This window comes from Capra hircus, chromosome 10 (assembly GCF_001704415.2).
Source record: "Capra hircus breed San Clemente chromosome 10, ASM170441v1, whole genome shotgun sequence".
In the NCBI taxonomy this organism is placed as follows: domain Eukaryota; kingdom Metazoa; phylum Chordata; class Mammalia; order Artiodactyla; family Bovidae; genus Capra; species Capra hircus.
Genome location: NC_030817.1, coordinates 23,955,161 through 23,981,753, shown reverse-complemented (window position 1 = coordinate 23,981,753; position 26,593 = coordinate 23,955,161). Strand labels below are relative to the sequence as shown.

At 35.5% G+C, this 26,593-nt stretch overlaps 1 protein-coding gene across 4 annotated transcripts in view; it reads left to right on the top strand.

The window, feature by feature from the left end:
* The window catches only part of MPP5 (membrane palmitoylated protein 5), a 76,847-nt gene that overhangs the window by 19,791 nt on the left and 30,463 nt on the right, over positions 1 to 26,593 (top strand). For 2 of the 4 annotated variants that reach the window (XM_018054052.1, XM_018054053.1), the window contains exons 2-3: positions 6,249 to 6,329; positions 12,226 to 12,761. In XM_018054052.1, coding sequence (XP_017909541.1) covers positions 12,395 to 12,761 — 367 coding nt within the window. In that variant the 5' untranslated portion in view covers positions 6,249 to 6,329; positions 12,226 to 12,394. Of the gene's footprint in view, positions 1 to 6,248; positions 6,330 to 12,225; positions 12,762 to 14,906; positions 15,531 to 26,593 lie in introns of those variants that run through there. The other 2 variants (XM_018054054.1, XM_013967244.2) reach the window with 2 other exon arrangements.

Below are 26,593 nucleotides of genomic sequence, written 5' to 3'. Positions count from 1 at the left end.
TCCACATTGCAGGCAGATTCTCTACTCTCTGAGCCAGCAGGGAAGCCCCAGGGTCTCTCAACTTTGGTATTATTGACATATTTTGTACTGGATCATTCTTGACAGGGGGGTGCTATCTTGTGCATGTTTAGCAACATATCCCTAGCCTCTGCTATGTAGATGCCAGTAGCACCCCTCAGCACAGTCCTGACAGGGAATATATCTAGACATTGTCAAGAATTCTCCTGGTGGGGATAGATGGGAGGCAGAATCACCTGTGATGGAGAGCCACTGTGAAAATCTAGCCTTATTATGGAGAAGCTCTATACAGTCAGCAAAAACAAGACAGGGAGCTGACTGTGGCTCAGATCATGAACTCCTTATTGCCAAATTCAGACTTAAATTGAAGAAAATAGAAATAGATGGGGAAACAGTGGAAACAGTGTCAGACTTTATTTTTTTGGTCTCCAAAATGACTGCAGGTGGTGATTGCAGCCATGAAATTAAAAGACGCTTACTCCTTGGAAGAAAAGTTATGACCAACCTAGATAGCATACTAAAAAGCAGAGACATTACTTTGCCAACAAAGGTCCGTCCAGTCAAGGCTATGGTTTTTCCTGTGGTCATGTATGGATGTGAGAGTTGGACTGTGAAGAAAGCTGAGCGCCGAAGAAATGATGCTTTTGAAGTATGGTGTTGGAGAAGACTCTTGAGAGTCCCTTGGACTGCAAGGAGATCCAACCAGTCCATTCTGAAGGAGATCAGTCCTGGGTGTTCTTTGGAAGGAATGATGCTAAAGCTGAAACTCCACAAGACTTTGGCCACCTCATGTGAAGAGTTAACTCATTGGAAAAGACTGATGCTGGGAGGGATTGGGGGCAGGAGGAGAAGGGGACAACAGAGGATGAGATGGCTGGATGGCATCACCGACTCATGGACATGAGTTTGGGTGAACTCCAGGAGTTGGTGATGGACAGGGAGGCCTGACATGCTGCAATTCATGGGGTCGCAAAGAGTCGGACAAGACTGAGTGACTGAACTGAACTGATTTATAAAAGTTTATAAGTAAGTCTTTGATAAACTTTCGCAAATCAACATTGTAGGATACAGATATTTAACAAATTACAAATGCAGCAGTATTTTTTCCATGTTGTCTTTTTATTTTTAATCTCAAGGCAATTGTGTGGCCTAAAATTACGGACTAAGAATGGGAGCTTGAAAACTAAAATCGTTCTGTTGCAGATATGTTTTTTATGCAGCTTTTGCCAGAATGTTCAAAGCTACTAAGTCTTTGAAACTTTTCATCTGAGAAAGATGTGTCTTCTAAGCTATTGACATTGCCCTGTTGATACCCAGTTAAATTGAACGGGAATCCTATCTTCCTTTTTTTTGTTTTTGTCTGTGAGAGCAATTGATTTTAAGTACCTTTAAATTGTATGTTTCTCCTACCTCCTCATTTGATTTCTACTTTGAGGACATTTTTCAAATGAAGGAATTTTGCTTGTGTTCTGTCTGACATAGTACATTCTAAATAAAATAGTTTTAAAACTGAGGATAGCAATGGCTTCTTTGGAATGCAGTTATCTGGATGATAAAGGTTCCTTAATTTGAAACTGAAACCATGAATTAGGTAGAATTTTTAAAATTCCCTTATAGGATTTGTCAAAAGTTCCATTAAAAAATAAACCCAGGATATTTGCGTTTGGTCTATTAAGGAACTTGGTTTGTCAGTTGTATAAATCTGTTTTGCTGCTTAAAAAAAAATTTTTTTTTACATTGTACTTCATGAATTAGTCTTACTTCAAATATATTATTTTTATTTTTAAAAATATTTTTTTAAGTATGTTTAGTTTTTCATAAAGAATAATTGGGAAAAGTAGTGTCTCAGTTGAATCTTTGGTGAATTTATATATTTTTGCTTAAGTTGTTGTTGGTAGTAATTTCTGAGCTAATGCTTTTCATGAGTAGCCTACATGTCGTTGACCCTTGAACAACACAGGTTTGAACTGTGCAGGTTCAGGTGTTGGATTTTTTTCAGTAGTAAATACTACAGTACTACAGGATTCATAGTGGTTGAATCCATGAATGGAGAACTGTGGATATGGAGAAATCACCTATATGGAGAACCTCCTATAGGTTATACATGTCCACTGCACAGAAGGTTGGTGTCCCTGTATGCTGTGTCATTCAGGGATCAATTCTGTTTGAGTTTTAAACTGTATTTAGTTTTAGATATAGCTAAGTTTCTTCTCTGTGAAGATGATGCACAGGGCATTCATTGTTGGAAAGTAGAATCTGTGCATTGAGCTAAACATTTATTGATGAAATAGGATTTTTTATGTGATGTCAGTGTATGACTTGGTCTTTTTAAAAAATTGATTTTGTTAAGATACCATTTGATGCAGTTTTAAATGTACTATTTAAAATCAGCTCAGTAAGTGTAATACATTAAAATTCATTAATTTTACATGTTCAATCTGAATTTTAAAAACAATTTTTTAAGGTATTATGTTGTATAAAATTCATGTTTTATAAGTACAGTTTGAATTTGTTAAATTTATATCATGTAGAAGTTACTGAAATCTAGTTTTATTACACTTCCATCCTGCGAAAAAGTTCCCTCATCTCCTATCATAGCCAGTTTTTACGGCCACCCTCAGCTGCAGGAATCCACCAAAATGCTTTTCTAATGGCACTAATTTTGCCTTTCCTAGTAATTTCATATGAATGGAATCATCTAAAAGGTACACTTGTATCTGGCATTATGTTTTTGAGGCCATCCACGTTATTAAGTAAGTAAAGTCGCTCAATCGTGTCTGACTCTTTGCGACCCCATGAATGGTAGCCTACCAGGCTCCTCTATCCATGGGATTTTCCAGGCAAGAGTACTGGAGTGGGTTACTATATGCTTCTCCAGGGGATTACTGAATAGTATTCCAGTTTTTAACATTTATCCTTTCATCAGCTGAAGGACATTTGAATTGTGTCCAGTTTAAAGCTGTCATTATTAATAATGCTTTTATGAATATTCCATTTAGATCTTTGTTTTTTTACAAATAAAAATATATATTTCTCAGATGGAATCACTGGATTATATATCATAAGTCTATGTTTAACTTTTTAAGAAATTGTCAAACTGATCACCAGTTCATGTTCTTACCAGTATGAGGGTTTCAGTTTCTCCACATCCTTTCCAAAGCTTAGTGTCGTCAGTCTTAAATTTTAGTGATTGTGTTGTATTTGTAATGATGGTTTAGTCGCTAAGTTGTGCCTGACTCTTGTGATCCATGGGGCCTGCTAGGCTCCTCTGTCCAAGGGATTTTCGAGGTAACAATACTGGAGTGGTGAGCCATTTCCTTCTCCAGGCGATCTTCCCAACCCAGGGGTCAAACCTGGGTCTCCTGCACTGCAGGCAGATTCTTTACCAACTGAGCTACTAGGGAAGTCCTGTTTGTAATGGTATTTCATTGTATTATTTAACAGCTCTATTGAGTTATGATTCAGATACCATGTATATATAATTCATCCAATTCAAGTGTACAGTTCAGTGACTTTACATATATTCAGAATTCTGTGATCATTACCACAATCAGTTCTAGAATATGTTCATCACCCCTCAAAAGAAACCTGCATCCCTTAGCCATTCCCTCCCGTCACACACACACCCACCCACCCACACCCACCACCCACCAGCTCTCAGCAGTCACTAATCTACTTTGTCTCTCTAGATTTGCCTATTCTAGACATTTTATAAATGAAATCATATAGTACTTGGTCCTTTGTGACTGGCTTCTTTCACTTCTGTTTTTAGAGTTCATCAGTGTTGTAGCATGTATCAGTACTTTTATTGCTCAATAATATTTCATTTTGGATATACTATTTATTCATTTATCGGTTGACGGACATGTGGATTTTTTCCCTCTCCTTTTTGGTGTTAATACTGCTGTAAACATTTTTGTGCAAGGTTTTTTTCATTTCTCTTGGTTGTATACCTGGAAGTGGAGTTGCTCTATGTTTAGCCTTTTGAGGAATTGCCAGACTGTTTTACAGTGTAAAACTGTTCCCTTTGACATTCCCAACAGAAGTGTATGAATTTCAGCGCTTCTCTTTTTTTTTCAATCTTAGCCATCCTAGTGGGTGTTGTGGTGTCTCATGGTTTTGATTTCTGTTTCTCTGATGACTAATAATGTAGAATATCTTTTTATGCATACATTTAATAAAGCCATTTGTATATCTTCTTTGGAGAACTGTCTGTTGAGGGGCTCTTCCCACTTTAAAATCAGACTGTCTTTTTACTATAGAGTTGTGTTTGTTATATATTCCAGATAAAAGTCCTGAATCAAGTAAATGATTTGCAAATACTTTCTCCTTTGGTGTACACATTGTTCATTCACATTCTTCATGGTGTCCTTTGAAACACAAGGTTTTAAAATTTGATCATATCTAATTTATCTGTTTTCCTTTTGTTGCTTGTATTTTTGATGTGTCTTAAGAAACCATTGCCTAATCAAGGTCATGAAGATTTATGCCTAAATTGAGTTTTATAGAGTTCTTATGTGTGTGTTTTTGACCTGTTTTGAGTTAATTTTTGTATATGGTGTAAGGTAAGAGTCCAATTAATTCTTTTGCATGTGGGCGTATGGATATCTAATTTTCTTAGCGTTTTTAAGAGACCGTTGTGTTTTGGTTTTTTTTTTACACGTTTTTTTCCCCCTCATTTAATTTGTCTTGGTACTCTTGTTGATTTGCCTGTAAATGTTTGAGTTTATTCTGGTCTCTTAATTCTGTTCCATTGATTTCTGTCTATCCTATGCCAGTATCTCCTTGTGGTTTTATTAGCATACTTAATGATGTTGAATATTTTTCCAGATGTTTGTTGTTTGTATATCTTTGATGGTTAAATCTTTTGCCTCTTTTAAACGGTTACATCATTTGACTTACAGAGTTGTAAGAGTATTTATAGTGAATATAGGTATTCTGCAAGTATTTCTCATTTTTTATAGCTTGCCTTTTCATTTTCTTTACAGCATCTTGTAGTGGCATATTTGGGGGTGGCATATTCTGCCACTCTTCAGTGGATTCTAAAAAGCTTGTGGAATCAACAGATCTTGGCAACTGATTAGAACATCTTGGAGATAGTAGTATAATTCACAATAGTAGGGAAGAAGTTGAGGTCAGTTTAGGATATATTGAAATTGAGATTCCTGGTGACATCCATGTAAAAATGTACTTTCTGTGTCTTCAACTTGGAACCCTTTATTTCAGGATATTCCCACAGCTGACTTTTTTTTTTTTTTTTTTGTCATTCAAGTCTCAGCTCAGTTATCACTTCCTAAAATAGACCTTTCCTGACCATCTTATCTAATGTTGAACCTTCCAAACATCATTCCAATCATGTTTATTACATAACCCAATTCTGCTTTCTCTGTACTCCTTTCTCTGAAGCCATCTTACTGTGTATTTGCTTTTTGTTCTGTTTTATCCTATCAAAATGTAATCTCTCATTAGGATAGATTCCGGAGAAGGCAATGGCACGCCACTCCAGTACTCTTGCCGGGAAAATCCATGGATGGAGGAGCCTGGTAGGCTGCAGTCCATGGGATCGCAAAGAGTCGGACACGACTGAGCGACTTCACTTTCAGTTTCGCTTTCATGCATGGAGAAGGAAATGGCAAGCCACTCCAGTGTTCTTGCCTGGAGAATCCCAGGGACGGCGGAGCCTGGTGGGCTGCTGTCTATGGGGTTGCACAGAGTTGGACACGACTGAAGCGACTTAGCAGCAGCAGCAGCAGCAGGATAGAATCCTCTCTGTCTTGGTCTTCAATGTCGCGTTAACATTTCCCCCTCTGAATTAACTGTGGTTCCTTTCTGTCAAATTCTTTTTGGATCCTAAACTTCTCATTTTCTTGGCCTTATGAAACCATTTATAAAGTTTAAAATTGATCCAGAAGTTGTAGTTAAAGCAAAGAAAGAAATCCCTTAAACTGCATTTCTGTTTGAGCCTTACCTAGAGATAAAAAATGTCATTAAAAATAATCTACAGAAGGGGCATGCCCTTTTTCTTTCTCATCATTGACTTCAGGTAATTTACATTTATTTTAATTGATGTTCATTAGTGATGGGTGTGTGTGCATTTTTATTGCTTTATACTGAGAAATCCTAGTTATCTGGAAACAGAATTGTATATCGAATTAATTTTTCTGTCCTTTCCCTCTCTCTAAAAGATTCTGCAGATTTTTACACTTGATTGTCTCTTTTCTGTTTTACAGAGTAAAAAAGTCTGAGTTTTGTGAAAAAAATCAGAAAAGAACTAAGAAGATAGTCGACAAGAACTTTCCGATTTGCATAATGTAAGTTCTTTTCACTATTCTTGGCCTGAATTTTGTGTTAGCTGACAAAGCTGTCTCTATGGAAACAAATAGTGCAACTTCTGAGAATGTCAGAGGAATGCTGATCACTTAATATGAGACTTTCCAGCTGCTGGTCAAAGGGCATTACTCCTAGGAGAAGGAGAGGAAGGATGACTTGAAAAAAATATCTGGAGTTCTAGATGCTAGTTTAGACCAAGTATGTTTATGCCCATGAAGTGTATGTTTTACATTTCCCTCTGCCTAAAAGCTAGGATACTGATTATATCGGAACTCACCTTCTTATAGCAGTTCGTGTTTCCTGGCTCTCATATAAGTGGTTTTGTTTCTTGGTATGGAGTTTTCAGTGGGCCTGTATCCCTCAGGCTATTTCAGGCCCCCCATTCGTAATTATTTGTACTTATTGAAACTTACTTAGCTTCTTTTTACCCCCTTCTTCTGTATTCAAGTCACAGAAGCAGAGGCCTTTTTTTCTCGCTATTTGAAGTTAGCATTGAAATAGCTTTGGCCTGTGAGCCTGAAAATTCATTTTCTTCTTTTGTGGAATACATAAAGAGAGTTGTTTTATTTATTTATTTTTTGCTTTCCACACCCCCTCACCACCCCTAGTTCCACGAGGTGGAATGTATAAGCTGGGATTCTGATGAGGATTTGAAATGTGGGTGTTTTTGAAACAGTTAATTTATAATTAGAGGATAAAGAAGAGAGGGATACTCTTTAGGGCCAGCAGCTTGTAACTACTTTATCTGCATAAGGCCGTTTTTTATTTACATATAAGGAGGTAATTCTCTAGTTCAGTCATTTACCTGCCTCCAATTGCGAATCGTCAAACAAAGGAATTGTTTTTTGTTTTCTTTTTTGAGAATGAGAGTATAATTCCTTTGGATTGGTACTCTTTCACTGTTTATTTTTATGTGTTGGCTGCATAAATAAGCTAGAATATTCGTGGTTTGTCTGTTTAAAAATTATAAAGATCTTTAATTTTAAAACTATGGGACACAGCATAATGTTTCTTTGATTGTGGAACAATCTGTCTTGCACCTCATGAATTAACTCATGAGTGTTATTATTAAGTCTTGGAGTTTTCATACTGTGAGATCATTATTTAATTGAGGTGATCTGGAAAATTTTCCTGAAATAGTGGCTAGTGGTAGATCTTGAAAGTAGAACATGAAAGGAGAAGCAGTTCTTATTTCTTAGTTCATAAGGCGTTTGGGCAGGAAGAGAAAGATGTGGGATAGGCAGGCACAAGTGAGGAAGCTAACTTAAGACTTGCACAGGGAAGTAGTAAAAGATACAGTTAGAAAGTTGGGATTTTACCTTGTGAGTTTGGATTCTATTCTCTAGGCAATATGAAAGCCATCAGATGTTCTGAACATAGGAATAGTTTATTCATATGCCTAGTTAGGTGTTTATCTCTTACTAGTTATCAGGGCTATGCAGATCAGTAAGATCCCTTAGATCATTTATCTGTATGACATATAGTCACCTTGAAATTGTGTTAAATCAAAACCTGTAACACCCTTTAATTTTTCTCCTCCTGTCTCTCATTCCCTTCTCTTGAATTCTCCATCTTGGTTAATGACATTGCTGTCCACCTAATGACCCAAAGATAGTGTCCATGAAATCATAGTGCCTGGATCATGTTCTGAAGCCTGCAATTTGCTTAGTCCTATGCGAGGTAGGCAGTGTCACAGATCCAGAGATAAGTCAGTGTAATTCCTGACTTCCAAAGGTTTCTGGTCTGGTGGGGCAGACAGACAGATACAGACTGCTGTAGTTGAGTTTGATCGAAGTTGTGATAGGGATTAAGAGGAGGCACATATCCAATATGGAAAATTACGAAAATCCAGAGGAGGATGTATGTGAGGTGAGCAAAGTAGACACGGATTAGGTTCTAGACAGTCTAGTGCTAGAGCCTGTACTCTTAAATGCTGTGCTGCCTTGGGTAACTGGGGAGACATAGTGGCATTAATTAGAGTTGAGAATGGAGGAAAAGGATCGAGGAGTGTAGAGGAGATTAAAGGGAAATAAATATAAGTTTAGTTCTGGACACATTAATTTCTAGATTCCTTTGGGAAATTTTGGTAGATAAACTAATGGGCAGGACCCTGTCTCTGTAGCTTTAGTACCTCAGGAAGGGGTAAGTGCTCTATTAAATTTATGTTCAAATCACCCCTCTTTTTTCAACCTTTGATGGCTTTCTTACTGCCTTGAGATTAAAGGCTTATATTTATAAGACTTTTTGTAAGTTGGACCCAGTCAGATTTTCCTGCCAGTATTCTCTTGTACAAACTGTCTGCTATAATTCAACTAGCTTTGTTTATGCTTTCCCCAAACTTTATATTTTTCTGTCTTTGGTTCATATGGCCTCTTTTCTTACTCTTTCATCCTGTCCTCAAGGCCTACTTCAGTCCCTGTTCCTCATTTATAAAATAGGCATATTTGGAAGTACTTTCAGAGTTGTAGCAAGGATTAAGCGATTGAATACTGTGCAAAGTGCTTTCAGTAGTATATGGCATAGAATTACGAGCTCAGTAAATGTAGTTGTTAATACTACTACTACTGCTGCTGTTACTACATCCTTCTTCTCTTCCTTTTGCCCTGCTGTATGTATGTAATAGAAACCCCAAGTTTTAGTAATTCTTTAACCTATATAATCTCTTTAATGTGGCTTTTTTTCACTCTAACCATCTTAGTTTAGGACCCCGTTTCTTACAGTTACCCTCCAATTGGTATTGCCACCGTTCAGTCTCTCCTCTAGCCTTCTACTGGAGAGATATTTATCTAAAAGTGAGTGTAATTGTGTTTTCCCCTGCTTTAAATTCTAAAATAATTCTTACTGCTTTCAGGGTAAAGGTCGGAGTCTTTAGGTGTTACCCTTTTCCATCTGGCCCCCTGCCTGCCTTTCTGGTGTTATCATTGTTCATGTATGGCATATTCCCATTGTCCCATCCAGCCATTTTGCATTCTTTTCCTACTTTTACAGCTGCCACATTTTCTTGCTCTTCCTTCCTTTTGGTCTTATGAGTCCCTCTGCCTGGAACAGATTGTTCTGTCTGGCTAATCTTTAATCTTTTTTTTTTTTTTTTTAATGCTGCTGGAAGAGAGTATCCTTATGTTGTGAGATTTGCTATGTCTCTTTATCACAGACTAAATTTTAGAGCCCATCATCTGTGAATTTACGACATTTCTAAGTTCAGTTGAACAGATACCTGATGGGCATCTTCTATATGACATGTGTTGTGTTTAGCCCAAGGAATATAAAAATAAGACACGAATGACCCATTTTTAACAAATTGAAAATCTAATGAGAAATCGACTGGGAAGAATGATCATTCGTTTTCTTTGCTGTCTCTCCGATGGACTGTGAACACTCTAAGGAAAATGACCAAAATGGAGATTTAAGTGGATTATTATCAGGTTGCAGAAACTTTCCTGAGAGTAAAAGAGTAGATCCAGGTGGACAAGCATGATCATAGTCCAGGCATTAGAACTTCAACTGAAATTATCTGGCCTAACTTCTCTTGCATAATTATGATTTCACATTAGTGAGTATGGATACAATCTTATAAAACTTAGTTTTTAAGCTAAGTTTTAATTTCAAATAATTTTTGTAGATAAGCATATGTATAAGTAAAATATTCTATTAAATTTGATTTTTAATATCTATAAATGTTGTAAATAGAGAAAGTTGAAAGTTTTCATTTTCTGAAAGTATATATGCTCCTAAATTTTTAAAATTAAAGTTAAATATAGCAATATAGTGGCTCCTACATAAATATCTGTTTACTTGTAATGAAAATATTAAATAAATTAAATTTGTATTTGTATATTATCAGTATTACAGGGCTTCTCTAGTGGCTCAGCCGTAAAGAATCCACCTGCTAATGCAGGAGACACGGGTTCAGTCCCTGGGTCCAGAAGATCTCCTGGAGAAGGAAATGGCAACCCACTCCAGGATTCTTGCCTGGAAAATCCCATGGACAGAGGAGCTTGGTGGACTACAGTCAGTGGGGCGCAAGAGTTGGACACGACTTAGCGAATGAATAACAACAATAATAACAACAATAATCAATATTATAAAACTTAAGAATTATCTAACATTCTGATAGCTCTCATTTTTAATGAAAAAGCAAGTTAATGATAAATAAGGTATTTATATGTAGATCACATAAATAGAGAAACTAAAATTTGGATGGAAGACAGAAGAATCTACCAGAATTCTTGTGAAGATGTAACTTTTGTGGTCATGTAGCTTGCACCTATTAAATATTTTCCTGATTGCTGATCTAGTGGTTTTCCTGGTAGTCTAGGTGGGTTTGTGTTAAACCATCTGTGACAAGTGGTTTGCTTGAAAGGAGATTGCCTGGCATTAGGAATATTGTCTGAAAACTCAGCTTTTGCTTTGTTGGCATGTTCTCTAACAAACCTATTAACTGAAGTGCAGCTCAACTCAAGGAGGTTATTATTGTAAATATTTTTGAAAGTCTTGAGCAAGAGAAGACTAATTAGTATGTGGGTTTATACTTATATAAACAATCTGCCTATTTATGCCCAAGAAATGGCTTGATGAAACAGCCATTGTCATCCAGTAAAATATTTTTCTTGTCTAAAATATGTTGGATTTTTAAAATAAATAGAATCAAATTAATGCTAAGAATTACTAAAAGTATAAATACTTTTTAGTTCTAAAACTTATATACCTTATTTCATTTGAAACTCAGAACAGTTCTGTGAATAAATTTCCCAAAGGAATCTGAGGTTCAGAGAAACTAGTCTTAAGTCATAAAACTAGAGGAAGTAGCAGATCCAGAATTAAAATACAGTTTTCTGGTCTCCAAGTCCAATATATTCTTATTTGCTGTACAGTATGACTTTAAAACATTTTTGAGTGGTAGCAGATAATACCATTTTCTCTAAGTGAATCCTCATAAAGAATTAACCCTAATTCTTTTTTTAGTGTAACCAATTATAAAGGCTAATAACCAACATAGTCATTTTCTCATTTTAATCTTATAGGTGTGGTTTTATCTTATAGAGGTGGTTTTATCTTGTAGATGCCTTAGCTGGTAATTAAAATTTCTTTTTCATAAACTCTTAAAAATTGTCCCCTACAATGCTGCCTTATCTCAAGTGAGTTGACAACATAACTTGCTGTATGTCAGGTTCTTTAGCAGTTAACTAGGAAGGGATTTCTGGAGAAGGAAATGGCAACCCACTCCAGTATTCTTACCTGGAGAATCCTGTGGACAGGGGAACCTGGTGGGCTGCTGTCCATGGGGTCACACAGAGTCAGACACGACTGAAGCAACTTAGCATGCATGCATGCCTGCATCGGAGAAAGAAATGGCAACCCACTCCAGTGTTATTGCCTGGAGAATCCCAGGGACAGGGGAGCCTGGTGGGCTGCCATCTATGGGGCTGCAGAGTCGAACACGACTGAAGCCACTTAGTAGCAGCAGCAGGAAGGGATTTCAGACTCGTGTATATTAACTGACTGTAGAATATTATGTTGAGATAACTATAAAGGTGATTAAAATACCTTTTTACCTTAAATATCTTACTCTCTACTAAACTAGTACCCAGAACTTTCTTATTTTTCTGCTTTGCTAAACTTTCTAATATTTCATTTTTCTCAGCTGTAAAATTAAGCAACATGCTTCAAATACTTGAGACAGCTTTTTTCTTGAAACATCTTGATACCCTCAGTTCTGTAAAATGAAAGGAAAATATTTAATCTATATAGCAAAATAATATTATATACTTTTGAGATATTTTCTATGTTGTTTAGCAATAGAGATTGGAAGTAGACGATGTAAATTCTACTTTTATATTGTAATTCTTATACTTTTTTTCCCCCCATCTTTCCCCTTAGATTTCCTTCATGGATACATTTTCATAGCATTATTATGTGATGTGAGAAGTTTTTTTTTTTGTTTTGTTTTTTTTTTGAAGTAACATGGATTTTATACTACAGAATCAAGAGATTGGCTTTATAGGAAAAATTGATTTATAAAGAGTGGTACAGGTTTTTATAGATAACCATGACAACATCCCATATGAATGGGCATGTTACTGAGGAATCAGACAACGGAGTAAAAAATGTTGATCTTGCATCACCAGAGGAACATCAGAAGCACCGAGAGATGGCTGTTGACTGCCCTGGAGATTTGGGCACCAGGATGATGCCGGTGCGTCGAAGTGCACAGCTGGAACGTATTCGCCAACAACAGGAGGACATGAGGCGTAGGCGAGAGGAAGAAGGGAAAAAACAAGAACTTGACCTTAATTCTTCCATGAGACTTAAGAAACTAGCCCAGATTCCTCCAAAAACTGGAATAGATAACCCTATATTTGATACAGAGGAAGGAATTGTCTTAGAAAGTCCTCATTATGCTGTGAAAATATTAGGTAAGTAAAAACAGTAGAAGAATTAGAAAATGTTTTGTTGTTGTTTATCTCACCTTAACATAAATGTGTATAGGAGGGAAGAGTTATATAAAGAATGTAAGTAATAACAATTTGAATTCAGACCAGGATCAGTTTTTTTCTTAGAAAGGCCATATAACTTGTTTTCTGTTAGCCATGTAGAACTGGAGCATGTATCCTAAATGTTCAGGATATATGCCACAACGTGATTTTTATATTTAATCTTTGAAGTAAAAATTCCTATATAAGGCCTGACCTTTAAAGCTCTGAAATTCACATTTCATTTCAAACTCAAATTTTATATAAAAATTACTGAAAAGGAATTTTTAGATTTTGAATTTCTGATTTCTTTAAGGTTTATGAAATAATTTAATAATTATTAATGAGAAAAACTTGGTGTCATTTCTCTGGCATAATATGCATAAAACATGGCTTTAAAGTCCCTATACGAACTATTCCTAAATTTCATTTTGTGAGGAAAACCAAAAACTACTGCTATGATATATTATTGGGTTTCCCAGGTGGCGCTAGTGGTAAAGAACCTGGGCTGCCAGTGCAGGAGACATAAGAGATGCAGGTTCGATGCCTGGGTCCAGAAGATGCCCTGGAGGAGGCCATGGCAACCCACTCCAGTATTCTTGTCTGGGGAATCCCATGGACAGAGGAGCCTGGCAGGCTATAGTCCATAGGGTTGCACAGAGTTGGACACGATTGAAGCAACTAAGCATGCATGCATATGATATATTTATAGATACAAAAGAATTCTGTGATCAGATTTTGAGAACAGGGGTTAAATAAGTTAAACAGCTTCTTATTACAGTACTTCTTGTAGCCTTTAGAATACTGATAGGCATTGTGAATTTATAAGAGAGATTGATGTCAAATGGGTGTTTCCAAACTTAAGTATTTTACCATTGAACTTACTGCTCTTTCTTCCTCTACACACAAAAGACAGATCTCTGAACTCGTGTCAGTGGTGTACATTAACTTGTGTTCCATTAAAACCAGGCTAACTCAAAGGAAATACTTTTATTTCTTAATGATTTATAATTATAGATGTGAAAAGACAGATACCTCACTTTGGAAGGAGAGGGTTTTCATTGTTGTTTTACCATTTATTTAAGTGTTTATTGAATCCTTTACTTGATGCTATAGCAAATGCCTTTCTGTGTAATTTCTAAAGTAGCTCTGTTAACAGGGCTCTGTAATATCTATTTTGGAGAAAAAGAAATTGAACTTTATTTAAATCACTTGTGTAAGACTCCATGCTAAGTAGTAGGGCCAAGTTTTAACTTGCCTAATCTGGATATGCAGTTGTTATACTGCAAAGAGCAAAGGGTTTGAGTGGAAACTGACATCCATCCTGTTCTTCACTCAACCAGAGCTTTGGCTACCAAGAATGCAACATCTTTTTCTTACTTATTCAAAGTTAATCATCTATATAAATGTACCATATACTATCTATCTGTATATAAAAGTACCTTATTTACTATCTGTGTATATAAAAGTACCATATGTACTATATATTTGTATATGTGTTTACCATATATACTAACTGCAGTCTAGAACAATTTCTGCTATATCATAACAACTGCTTTTTCTTTGCTATACCTTTACAAAGGATTCATATCTCTTGACAGAAAGCATTGTGTGTGTTTTTCTGTGATTTAAGAAATCATAGATATATTCAGTCATAATGAAGTATGCAAAAAATGCCTAAATGGTAATAATGAAAGGCATTATAGTAAAAACAGAGATTACGCATTTTAAAAATGCATTTATATGAAGGAATTTTATGCTGTTTTTTCTTAAGAGTTTTGTTAGAGTAAAAATACATCATTGCCTCTTATTGGCATCATCTCATACCACTTCATTATTTTTTATTAAAATACTCTAAATATTCTCTATGACTTGGAGAAAACTTACATTGTAATATATCCAACCCAAGCCTAGTTTGAGTCTTCTGGGTTTCTATTTAAATTTCTTAGAGATTAATGTATTTGTCCATTTACTTTAATTGAATTAGGCATAAATGTCCATGTAGTAGACAAGACTCATGTAATCTCCATGAAGAAACAGAATTCACTTGTGAAATTTTTATTTATTTTCTTGCCTAACCACAGGAAATTGAAGACCTGTTACTTGGTTTGTTTTTCTACAAGTGCAGTTAAAGGACAACTATATTTTCTTCTGACTTGCAACCCACTGTGGTTTTAAAAATTATATTTGTGTAATCCTTGAACTTAAGGCTGTTTTACATAATTTATTTTAAAGTAATTTGGAATTTAGTACCAGCTGTCTGTAAGTCATTTCTTGGATAAGGAGAGTATTTCGTGTTTTGAGAAATGAGTGATAGATTTAATTTTAATGCACTCAACACAGGTGTGTTATTTGTAGGAGGCATGAAAAGTTATCATAAGTTATAAAGTTGTTTTTGTCAGTCAAATCTTCAGTTTTTGAATGTACTCAGTTTTAAGTTTTCACTTTAAAATGAAGTATAATAGCTTTGTACCAGACATTTTTTTCCTGTTTGTAATTTGCTAACACATCAAATTACAACAGTACTCCCTAAAGTTATATAAGTCTCCCTGCCAGTGTTTAGATTAATATGCACGTGCCAGGAGACAACTTCTCAGCTTTTTTCACAACCAGAAACAGCAACCTTGTTTTAAATGAGGCAAGGATGGGGCAACTGATTTATTTCTCTGAAAGGGAGCCTTCAGTTTCCAAATGATACATCGTCATTTATCTGTGAGTAGAGGGAATTCTCATTAAAGAATTGAAAGTGTGTTTGGAAAGATTGGATACTTTTAATTGTCTGGGTGGTGACTTTTAAAAAGTATTTATAAATTTGGCAGTGTATAGTATTAAATGTGCAGGGATGGATTGATAGAAAATATTTGGAAAGGATGAACTGAATTTTCTTGTGTAAAAGCACTTAGAATCTTACTGAAAATTAGAAAGTAGTGATGTGGGAAATTTAAATGAATAATTAATATTACTAGAAGGCAATGGCACCCCACTCCAGTACTCTTGCCTGGCAAATCCCATGGATGGAGGAGCCTGGTAAGCTGCAGTCCATGGGGTTGCTAAGAGTCAGGCATGACTGAGCAACTTCACTTTCACTTTTCACTTTCATGCATTGGAGAAGGAGGTGGCAGCCCACTCCAGTGTTCTTGCCTGGAGAATCCCAGGGACGGGGGAGTCTGTTGGGCTGTCGTCTATGGGGTTGCACAGAGTCAGACACGACTGAAGCGACTTAGCAGCAGCAGCATAAATTATAAGAATTTTGATACATTAAGGAGCCTTCCTTAAAATTGACATGAGTTGTTAAAACTTCCTATGAATGAAATATCATTGTCTTGTTCTCTTTCATAAGTAAAGATACAAACTACCTTGTGAGAAAAATTCTGAGAAAAGAGCAGAATGTAGGTTAGAGTAGAATGAGGGAGAATAGGGTTATCCTCAGATGTCTTTATAGCTTTCACTGTTTCATTGATTTTTGTAATCACAGATAACTGATTTTGGGTCAGGACTGTGGACAAGTAAATACAGTAGACAGACTGTTTAAAGGGAATAACTAGGAAACATTGCTGTCTATCATAGACATGACTCTGATTATCTCATTTGTGAAGAGACCTTAGGAAACACGCACACCCACTCAGTACACACCTATAGCAAGTTATAGGTTTTGTGGCTGATAAGGACATTCTTGAAATTTGTGATTAAGGGCTTTCTAGTTGTCACCAGATGCTGTTAGTGATAAGAAAAAATTTAAAACACACGCACACTGAGGGGAAGAAAACTAGGATAAATAAAATATTTTTATATAAATAATACTGTGTTTCAGTCATTATTAGTACCTACATATTTTTGCCAGGTGTCTGTGTATATTCAAACTATTAATGCTAAGTCAATAATATTCTTGTATTTGATGTTGTAAAGTAAAATATTTCTTCACATTTCTCTCTGATGTTATTTGACTTTTGCTTGATCATGGGATATACTAGAATTGTGCTGGATTGTGATGAACTTTCATTTGATTGGCTTTTAAAATAAAGTTTATTTAAAGTCAACAACAAAAAAAATTCCAGTGCCAATAAACTTCCAGTTCATACTATTTCTGAGAAGTTAATTATTCTTGCTATTAAATTTTTGCTCAACTTCTATAACTATTTCCAAACTTTATTAGCCATTCCTTTGAGGGACTTTTTTTCTGAAAGTGAAATGGTTAAATCTATTGGTATTAAGCTTAATATTTAAAATGTTGGGACTGTTTGATGATTTTTTGATTTGTTCATATTGCTAAGATCAGAGCTAACCTAAAATAAACATTAAAAAATTCATTAGAATATGTGTATAGTCATACAGTGTTTGGTTATTAAATATGCATAATTCTACAGAAAAAAATTAACTACTGTACCGTTTGGTCTTTGACACAATGTGTCAAAACTTCATTCCACCTGTTAATATAAGTATTAATAGGTTTTAACTTTTTCACCCTAGCAAATATGTTCAGAAATGTGCAACATCATTGCATATTCAAAGTACAGGGATACCTGGAGTCAAATGTAGAGTTTAAATACTTTTTACCGTCACTTGCTATTGATCTTTGACAAGTTATTTCAGTTTCCTGAGTCTCAGTTTCTGTATTTTCTTGAGGACCAAGTGAAAAGAAAGCATGTATATAAAAGCATATTGTACATTGTAAGTTTGATTAAAATTTAACTTATTAGAAGCAGAAGCAACCAGAGATCATCTAACTTTTTAGTCCAAGAAATTAGCTTGTGGATTTTAACCAGTGATTTTTTATTTCATTTTTTAAATAACAGCTTTATTAAAATTTAAACATATACCATAAAATTCTCTTTTAAGTGTATAATTTATGAGTTTTTAGTATATTCATAAGATTGTGCAGGCATCACCATTATACAGAGTGTTTTCATTACCTCAGATAGAAACTCTGGGCCCATTAGCATTTACTTCCTATTCTCTCTTCCCCCTAACTCCTGACCACCCTAATCTACTTTCTATGTATTTGTTTATTTGGAATATTTAATCTAACTGAATCATGCGGTATGTGGCTTTTGTGACTCGTTTCTTTTCACATAGCATGTCTTCAGGGTTCATCTGTGTTGTGGAATTCATTGCTTTTTATGGCTGGATAATATTCCACTGTATGGAAATAACCATGTTTTGTTTAATCCATTCATCTGGTTGGTGGAACATTTAGGTAGTTTTACCTTTCTTCTGTTGTGAATAATGCTGTTATGAATATTCATGTATAAGTTTTTGTTTAAATACCTGTTTTCAGTTCTTTGGGATATATACCTAGGAATGAAATTGCTGGATCAAATGGTAGTTTTGTTTAACTTAGTGAGGAACTGGTATACCTTCCCCAGTACCTGCACTGTGTTACCTTTTCACCAGCAGCCTGTGGGGGTTCCAGTTTCTCTGCATTCTCACTTCTACTTATTATTACATATCTTTTTAATTTTAGCCATCCTACTAACCAGTAAGTTTTTAAAGAACTGTAATAAAATAGATTAAAGTATATTATATTGCACTTAAGTATTCATATATCTTTATTTCAAATAGGGATGTACATACTGAGTTGAAAAATAAATACACATTTTATTTCTTTTTTAAAAATTTATTTATTTTAATTGGAGGATAATTATAATATTATGATGGTTTTTGCCATACATCAGTATGAATCAACCATAGGTATATGTGTGTCCCCTGTATCCTGAACTCCCCCTCCCACCTCCCTCTCTACCCTGCCCCTCTGGGTTGTCACAGAGCGCTGGCTTTGGGTGCCCTGTGTCATACAGCAAACGTGCACTGGTTATCTATTTTACATATGGTAATGTATATGTTTCAGTGCTGTTCTCTCAAATCATCCCACCCTTTCCTTCTCCCACTGAATCCAAAAGTCTGTTCTTTGTGTTTCCCTTGCTGCCTTGCATGCAGGATCGTTGGTACCATCTTTCTGGATTCCATATATACACATTAATATACGGTATTTGTCTTTTTCTTTCTGACTCACTTCACTCTGTATAATAGGCTCTAGGTTCATCCACCTCATTAGAACTGACTCAAATGCACCCCTTTTATAGCTGAGTAATACTCCATTATGTATCTGTACCACAACTTCCTCATCCACTCATCTGTGGATGGACATCTAGGCTGCTTCCATGTCCTTGCTATTGTAAATAGTGCTGCATTGAACACTGGGGTACACGTGTCTTTTTCAGTTCTGGTTTCCTCAGGGTATATGCCCAATAATGGGATTGCTGGATTGTGTCGTACTTTTATACCTAGTTTTTTTAAGGAATTTCCATACTGTTCGCCATAGTGCTTGTATTAGTTTGCATTCCCACCAACGGTGTAAGGGGGTTCCCTTTTCTTGACACCCTCTCCAGCATTTATTGTTTGTAGACTTTTTGATGATGGCCGTTCTAACCATGTGAGATGATGATACCTTATTGTGGTTTTGATTTGCATTTCTCTAGTAATGTGTGGTGTTGAGCATCTTTTGATGTGTTTATTAGCCATCTGTATGTCTTCTTTGGAGAAATGTCTGTTTAGGTCTTCTGCCCGCTTTTTGATTGGGTTGTTAATTTTTCTGGTATTGAGCTACGTAACCTGCTTGTATATTTTGGAGATGAATTCTTTGTCAGTTGTTTCATTTGCTATTAAAGAATATACATTTTTAATGGATTGCTAACAGAAGTTTGTGAAATAATATCCAAGTCAAACCTAGTCATGTTATAGAGAGGTCCAGAGACTGAAGTAGATTTCCCAGTGACACACATTGCACTAATGAGTAAACCAGGCCATAACCAGGACCCAGATGTTCTGACCTCAAAGTTAGTTCTTTTTCTTGCTCACCAAATTCATTACAGTTTTATCTAGAGAAAAATCATGAAATTTTTGTACCTGATTGAGTAGTAATCATTTCAGTGGTGTTTCTCTGTTGTCCTATATTTGGAGCTAAGATGTTTGCTCTGACTTGTCTCTCAACTGTCTTTGCTTGTATACTTGTCTAGAATTTGTTTTTAATTTATAACCCAATGTATTAATGATTAATTACTGTTTAGGGTCTTTCAGGAGCTTCTGATTATTTTTAATAAATGCATTTTAACCTAGTCCACTAAAAACCAAAGCTCAGTGATCTGAATTTCATTTCCTTAAATTTAAAAAGAAAAAGGAAAGACTACCCATCCCAACTTAAGCAAGGATTTCCTAAGTGGAAGTTCTAATTTCAGCTCAGTGGATAGATATACTGAAACTGGTATAATTTTTTCATTTGTTGTTGTTTAGTAACTGAGTTGTTTCTGGCTCTTTTCCCACCCTGTAGACTGTAGCCTGCCAGGCTCCTCTGTCTGTGGGATTTCCCAGGCAAGAATACTGAAGTGGGTTTCATTTCCTCCTCCAGGAGATCTTCCCGACCCAGGAATGGAACCTGTTGTCTCCTGTATTGGCAGGCAGATTCATTACCACTCAGCCACCAGGGAAGCCCCATAATTTCCTCATCCTCTATGCTATTAAGTTCCTCACCTGAATAGTCAGTTTGACAATACAGTTTAGGAGAAAAGAAATCTTTAATAGAAGTTCTCAGGAAGAAGTCATGAAGCTGGTTGAACTACAGAAGTTTCTGAGGATAGGTTGAAAAAATTGGTGGAATAATCTTATTGCTTGAATAGGTCCCTAGAATCTATTTTCATGTGAGGTAAATGATAGCAATAAGTGAAGATAACAAAGCTAATCTAGGGGAGATGATTATCTCCACTGCTTTTAAAAGATCTTCAGAAATGGAGATGAGCTTCCTTGAGTAATTTTATTGTTTACCCTTACAGCCAAACAGTTCTCCAGAGTCTTGGGAATCTGAGGGTAGAATTTTCAGATAGAGCAACTCTTAGTGATTGCTTTCTGTTACCTATTTTAGTCTTCATTCTCTTTCATTTGAGGTGGTCAGGAGAGGGCCAAGAGGAAAGGGAGCATTCAGGGCATGGATTTGTGGACTTGTGTGTGTGTATTTAGCTGATTAATTATCCTCAAACCAAATGTCAGTGATTTTTCTTACTTTTAGATAATATACCTTTTCTTTCAACATAAATGATCAAGATTTAGCTATTATATGAAATGTTAGAGCAGATAATGCAAACTTAATGTTTATGGAACATCAAATAAGAGGAATGGATCAGACTGCAGGACAAGGAATTTGAACTAGATACAAAGCACTTGCTTGTAGGGAAGTTGTTACAAACCAGCATTTATCAGCAAAGCCAGATTTTGTATGTGCACGTTTGTCTTTCCCTCTGCAGAGTGTCCCCGTTTCTGTCTGACCTCTCGCCTGCCTTGTTGTGAGTACTGCTCTGCCTCAGTACTCCCTTCTTTGCTCACTCCCTGCTCTACAGTTGTTTCATTTTTTTCTCAGTAGCCCTGTAATTCTCCATTTATGTCTCTACTTCTCTGTGTAAAGAACCATGTGGTTCTTTTTCTTTGTGCTTATTGTGTGTGGGAATGAGGAAGGGAGCTTCTGATCTGTATATGGGGAGATCTCCCCTCTCTCTATAGCCTGTCCTCTGTTGTTTATCTTCATCATTATTGTAGAAGTAGGTATGTATTTGACAGGATGGATTTAGCTGCATCTGATTAGATTTTTCATATTTCCTCTGGAATTGCGCAGAATTTCAAATAACTTAAGTGGTTTTTGTTTAAGTATCATATAATCTAATTACTGCGTCAACAATGGAACATTTCTTAAAGTGTGTAGAAAATGTGCTGTTCTTGAGTAACGTGAAGTGCTTCTAAAGATATACCGTATAAAAATAAAGTTTTTTAAACCTACAACAAAATACCTTTCAAAGTAATAATTTTTATGAAACTAGAATGAATGTGTCAAAAATGAGAATCCCTGAGTAGATATTGCTAACAATTATTTTCATTATGACATCATACTTAATATGAAAGAGAAGACCCTTTATCAGAAGTCCGTTCAGAATTTTCTAATAAAATTCATTATAATCAATATTTTAAGACTAATGGTATAGATATTTGTTGCTTTCTATGTGGCTTTAAAACTTTATTGGACAGAAGCAGCATAATTTTTAATGTCTGTTAAATTTATAAACTGATGAAATGAATGTTTCTTTATAAATAAGTTTTTAGCATTTACTGTTTGTTATTTTCTCTTAGATATTTCTTTAACTACATATGGTTTAGTTCCCATATCTTCTATCAAGCTACTTATAATGAAGTTTTAAGAACTTCTGAGTGTTTGGTAACTTAATCTGTTCTGTTTATTCATTAAACATTTTTAATGGAAATTTATTTGAACCTGAAGCATGAGTGTACGTGAGGAAGCTTTCTTGCCTAAAAATACGATCTGGAAACTTTTCCAGCTAAATTGGCCATGAAAGCAGATATGGAATTTATCTGAAAACTGTCCACATAAATCACACTTATCAAATTTGCTGTCTAACTTAGTTACCCAGGCTGGTGCTACACAATCAAAGATGTTTTTACAGTATTTCTCAAAAAGCTACATGGCCTCTACATTCACAGATTGCAGTTTTGGTTTCTTTTGCTGAACCTTCCCAGTGTACTATCTAGCATATTATTGTGATTATGTTAGAATTGAAATAAAATATTCTGAGAAAACACTTAAAGCACAAGACACTTGGTTAAAATAGCAGAAATAAATGCAGCAGTACTGTAAAAGTAGCATTTGGAGGGTGCATTATATGTGTGAACATATACAAACACAGTTAACTAGAAGAAATTCTGTCTACAGATACATGGTAAAGTAGAATGTGTAAGCATCTCTAAATGCTAGTCAGTGTACATTACATGATTCTGTATTAGGTGAGAAGACATCTCAGGTCAGCTTTTCTGAAGCAGATGAATGACATATCACAATTAAGCCCTAAAATCTAAACAATAATAATAATGATGTTTATCTTTTTAAAATCCCTTAGCATGGCAGGAAAAGCATTTCCTTGGAAGTCAGAGAAAAAGATTTCTTCATCTAGATGCCATTTTTGTGTGTGACTTCATTTTCTCCATCTGAAGAGATTTGATCTGAACTATGTATGTCTCAGATTTTGGTGGTTTTTCTAAATTGGGAAAAATTTGTTAGATTTTAGGAGGATTAAAATATATGTATTTATGCCTACAATACAGTTATTGTTCTATATCCTTCTATTCAATATTGGCAGTGACCAATGTGAAATTCAGGCCAAATTTGTATCAGGCCACCTGATGTAAAGAGCCAACTCATTCGAAAAGACCCTGATGCTGGAGAAGATTGAAGGCAGGAGGAGAAAGGGGTGGCAGAGGATCAGATGGTTAGATAGCATCACCAACTTAATGGACGTGAATTTGATCAAATTCCAGGAGACAGTGGGGGACAGAAGAGCCTGGTATGCTACAGTCCGCGAGGTTGCAGAGAGTTAGACATGACTTAGTACCCGAACAACAACACATATTTGTAGGTTTTTAATAATGGTTGGTGATATTTTATTGTAAAAGCTGAGCTTAAGTGCAAGTGATCTCAGTGTAGTCTGGCAACATTGACTAAAGTACTAAGTCTGAAGATAACTTCTAAAAAGGGATAATTTCAGTGAAAACATTTTTTACTAATTAAACAACAAAAAATGTGAGTAGGACTTCATAAAGGTTAATGGAATCGTAAGGGATAATAATTAACAAAATTAAATTGGTCTTGATAATCTTCAAAATTTGAACCCCAAATCCAGTTAAATTTGTAATTTCTGGCTCATGGCATAGTCCTTAAGTTCTCCCAAAAGCCTTTACTTCAGTAAAGTAAGATCTGTCCTATCCGTATAGATCTTATGTTGAGCCCTGATTTCCTGAGAGAAAGACATTTCCAGTTGATCATGAAATTTCTTTCCCTGGATTTTAAACTGTCGTGGATGGTCTTTATGTCTTTGAATTCCCCAGTATGAGCACAGTTTGGACAGATTTAACCAGATTTTATCTTTCTCTGGAACCGTATTCCTTACCTGAGGTCCTATCAACATGAGAAGGCTACTCATTTCTTAGAATTTGAAAGCAATCATCCCTTTTGGACTAACCACAAAAATTGCCTATTTCCTGTCTTTGCAAAATCTCAGCATCTCAACTATTATCTGATCTCCTGAAATAAGGTCAGTGATCTCTAGTTTTATCTCTCATTAAGCCATTCCTAGTTTAGATTCAGAGAAGGTGATGGCACCCCACTCCAGTACTCTTGCCTGGAAAATCCCATGGATTGAGGAGCCTGGTAGGCTGCAGTCCATGGGGTCGTGAAGAGTCGGACACAGCTGAGCGACTTCACTTTCACTTTTCACTTTCATGCATTGGAGAAGGAAATGGCAACCCACTCCAGTGTTCTTGCCTGGAGAATCCCAGGGACGGGGGAGCCTGGTGGGGTGCCATCTTTGGGGTCGCACAGAGTCGGACACGATTGAAGCAACTTAGCAGCAGCAGCAGCAGTTTAGATTATCCTACCTTACCTTTCCTGTTTCCTTGGGATATTTACATATATTTAAAATATTCTAAAAATGAAAATTATATGCTGTGTTTACCACAGAAGTGAAAAACGGCAATAAAAGAATTTGTCACAAAGGAGTAAGTAGAATAACTGTAATGCAGACACAAAAATTCAGTAGAGCAATCAAGGTTATTTAATATAGAAATAAGTGGGTTTGGGTACTTTAGTTATTCCCAAGTATATCATGTCTTAAAATACTACAGCTACAACTGCACAACTGCTGTTAATAAAATGTGTAAATCATTGGTTCTTGAGAGTACATAATCAAATATATATAGGTATATATATATATATAATTAAGGATGACGGGATTCTGGTTGTGTTTAAGGTAGAATTCAGGACATAAATATCTTTGTAAATTTCCTTACTGATTCTCATAAATATCTTTGATTAAAAATCCATTGTTCTGATACAGTAAGAAAATTATATTCAGTATGTTCTACTTAAGCCTGCAGGGATATTTATAAAATCTGTGTAATTCTGGTCATTAAGGAAAAAAAAAAGATCTAGCAGAAAAGTGGTCAAAAGATAAGCAGAAAATTGAGGAAAAAAGAAACATAAATGACTGTTCACCTTGTGAAAATATATTGAAACTCACTACTGGATAAAGAAATAAACATGCTTTCCTAACCAGATCACCAAAAATGAAAAATTTGGTCTGTTTGTAGAAACATGCACTCAAGTTTTTTGATGGTAAGAATATGAGTTAGTACAAAACTATGGGGGCAGTTTGGCAACATGTATAAAAGTTTTAAATATTTTTATTATCTGATAAGTGAAAGTTAGTCGTGTCCGACTCTGCAGCCCCGTGGACTATACAGTCCATGGAATTCTCCAGGCCAGAATACTGGAGTGGGCAGCCTTTCCCTTCTCCAGGGAATCTTCCCAACACAGGAATCTAACCCAGGTTTCCCACATTGCAGGTAGATTCTTTACCAGCTGACCACAAGGGAAGCCCTAATAAGTAATTTTATGCTAAGAATTTTTTCTATAGACATTGGAAAATATCAGATTGCGAAACAGCATTTATAATGTGGTCTCTGTGGTTAAGACCAGCATTTTTAAAAAGTCTTAAAGACTATATAGTATAACAAAATAGTACCAGTAGTTATAGCTGAAAGGTATGACTACAGATTTTAAAAAAATTTTAATGTCCATATTTTAGTGTCTTTGTGGGTGGCTTTGGTACATAGAGGTTATGCAGAAATACCTTTGCCTCTAAAAATTTAATTCTCCCTGGGCTTGAAGAGACACAGTAGGGAGATTGTTACTTTCTGGGCTGACTAAAGTTGCTTATTGATTAGTCAGCAGTGAGATCTGAAGCATCTGATTTTCTCATTGCCCTGACAACCAGGCTAAGCCCCTTTAAACAGTTAGTAAAATTTTAAACCGAAATCCCAAAATCTACTCAGAAAGATTATATCAAGAGAGTATAGTCAGTTAATTTGTTGATTTTGTAATTCTTTTTCCTTTTAAGGTATTTAAAATGTCTTCCTGTTTTACTCTAAAGATACTTTAAGGCTATTGAATTCTTCCTACTCTGAGAATTCTTTATATACTTAGGTAATTTCTGTGGTAACTACTTTGAATTTGATGAAATCTGATGTTCCATATTCTTCCCAGCACTGCTTTATTGATGTAGTTGGCAAAAAATTTTATGTATCTAAAGTGTACAATCTGATGTTGTAAAATATACCACAGTTAAGTTGATTAACATATCCGTCACCTCACGTATTTACCTTTTGTGTGTGCGGTGAGAATGCCTAAGATCTACTGTCAGTACATTTCAAGTATACAAGACAGTATTATTGACTGTATCACCGTGCTACCCATTAGATCCCCAGAACTTATCCACCTTAAAACTGACAGTTCGTACTCTTTGATCAACATCTTTCAGTTTCCCCTATCTATATTTTGTCTACTCTTGTAGATAAATCATTAACTTGATAAATCATTAACTTATAGCTAATTATTTAGTTCTGGATCACAACTACTTAGGTTGTTCAGATGACTGTTTTGACTTTCTGATTTTTTTCCTGTCTTTTTTGAGGGGGGCTACATTTTAAGTTACTAGAGAACTTTTTTTTTTTTTTAGAACTAAAGCAGTTTTGATTTGGGGTGAGGGGTGGAAGATGGGGAACTTCAGAAGAGCTTAGAAGAGCTATTCTAATCTATAAAATATTAAACTACTATTTAGTAGTAGGATATAAGAATTAATAACCTTTCTGCAAGCCCTGTATGAAGAATACTA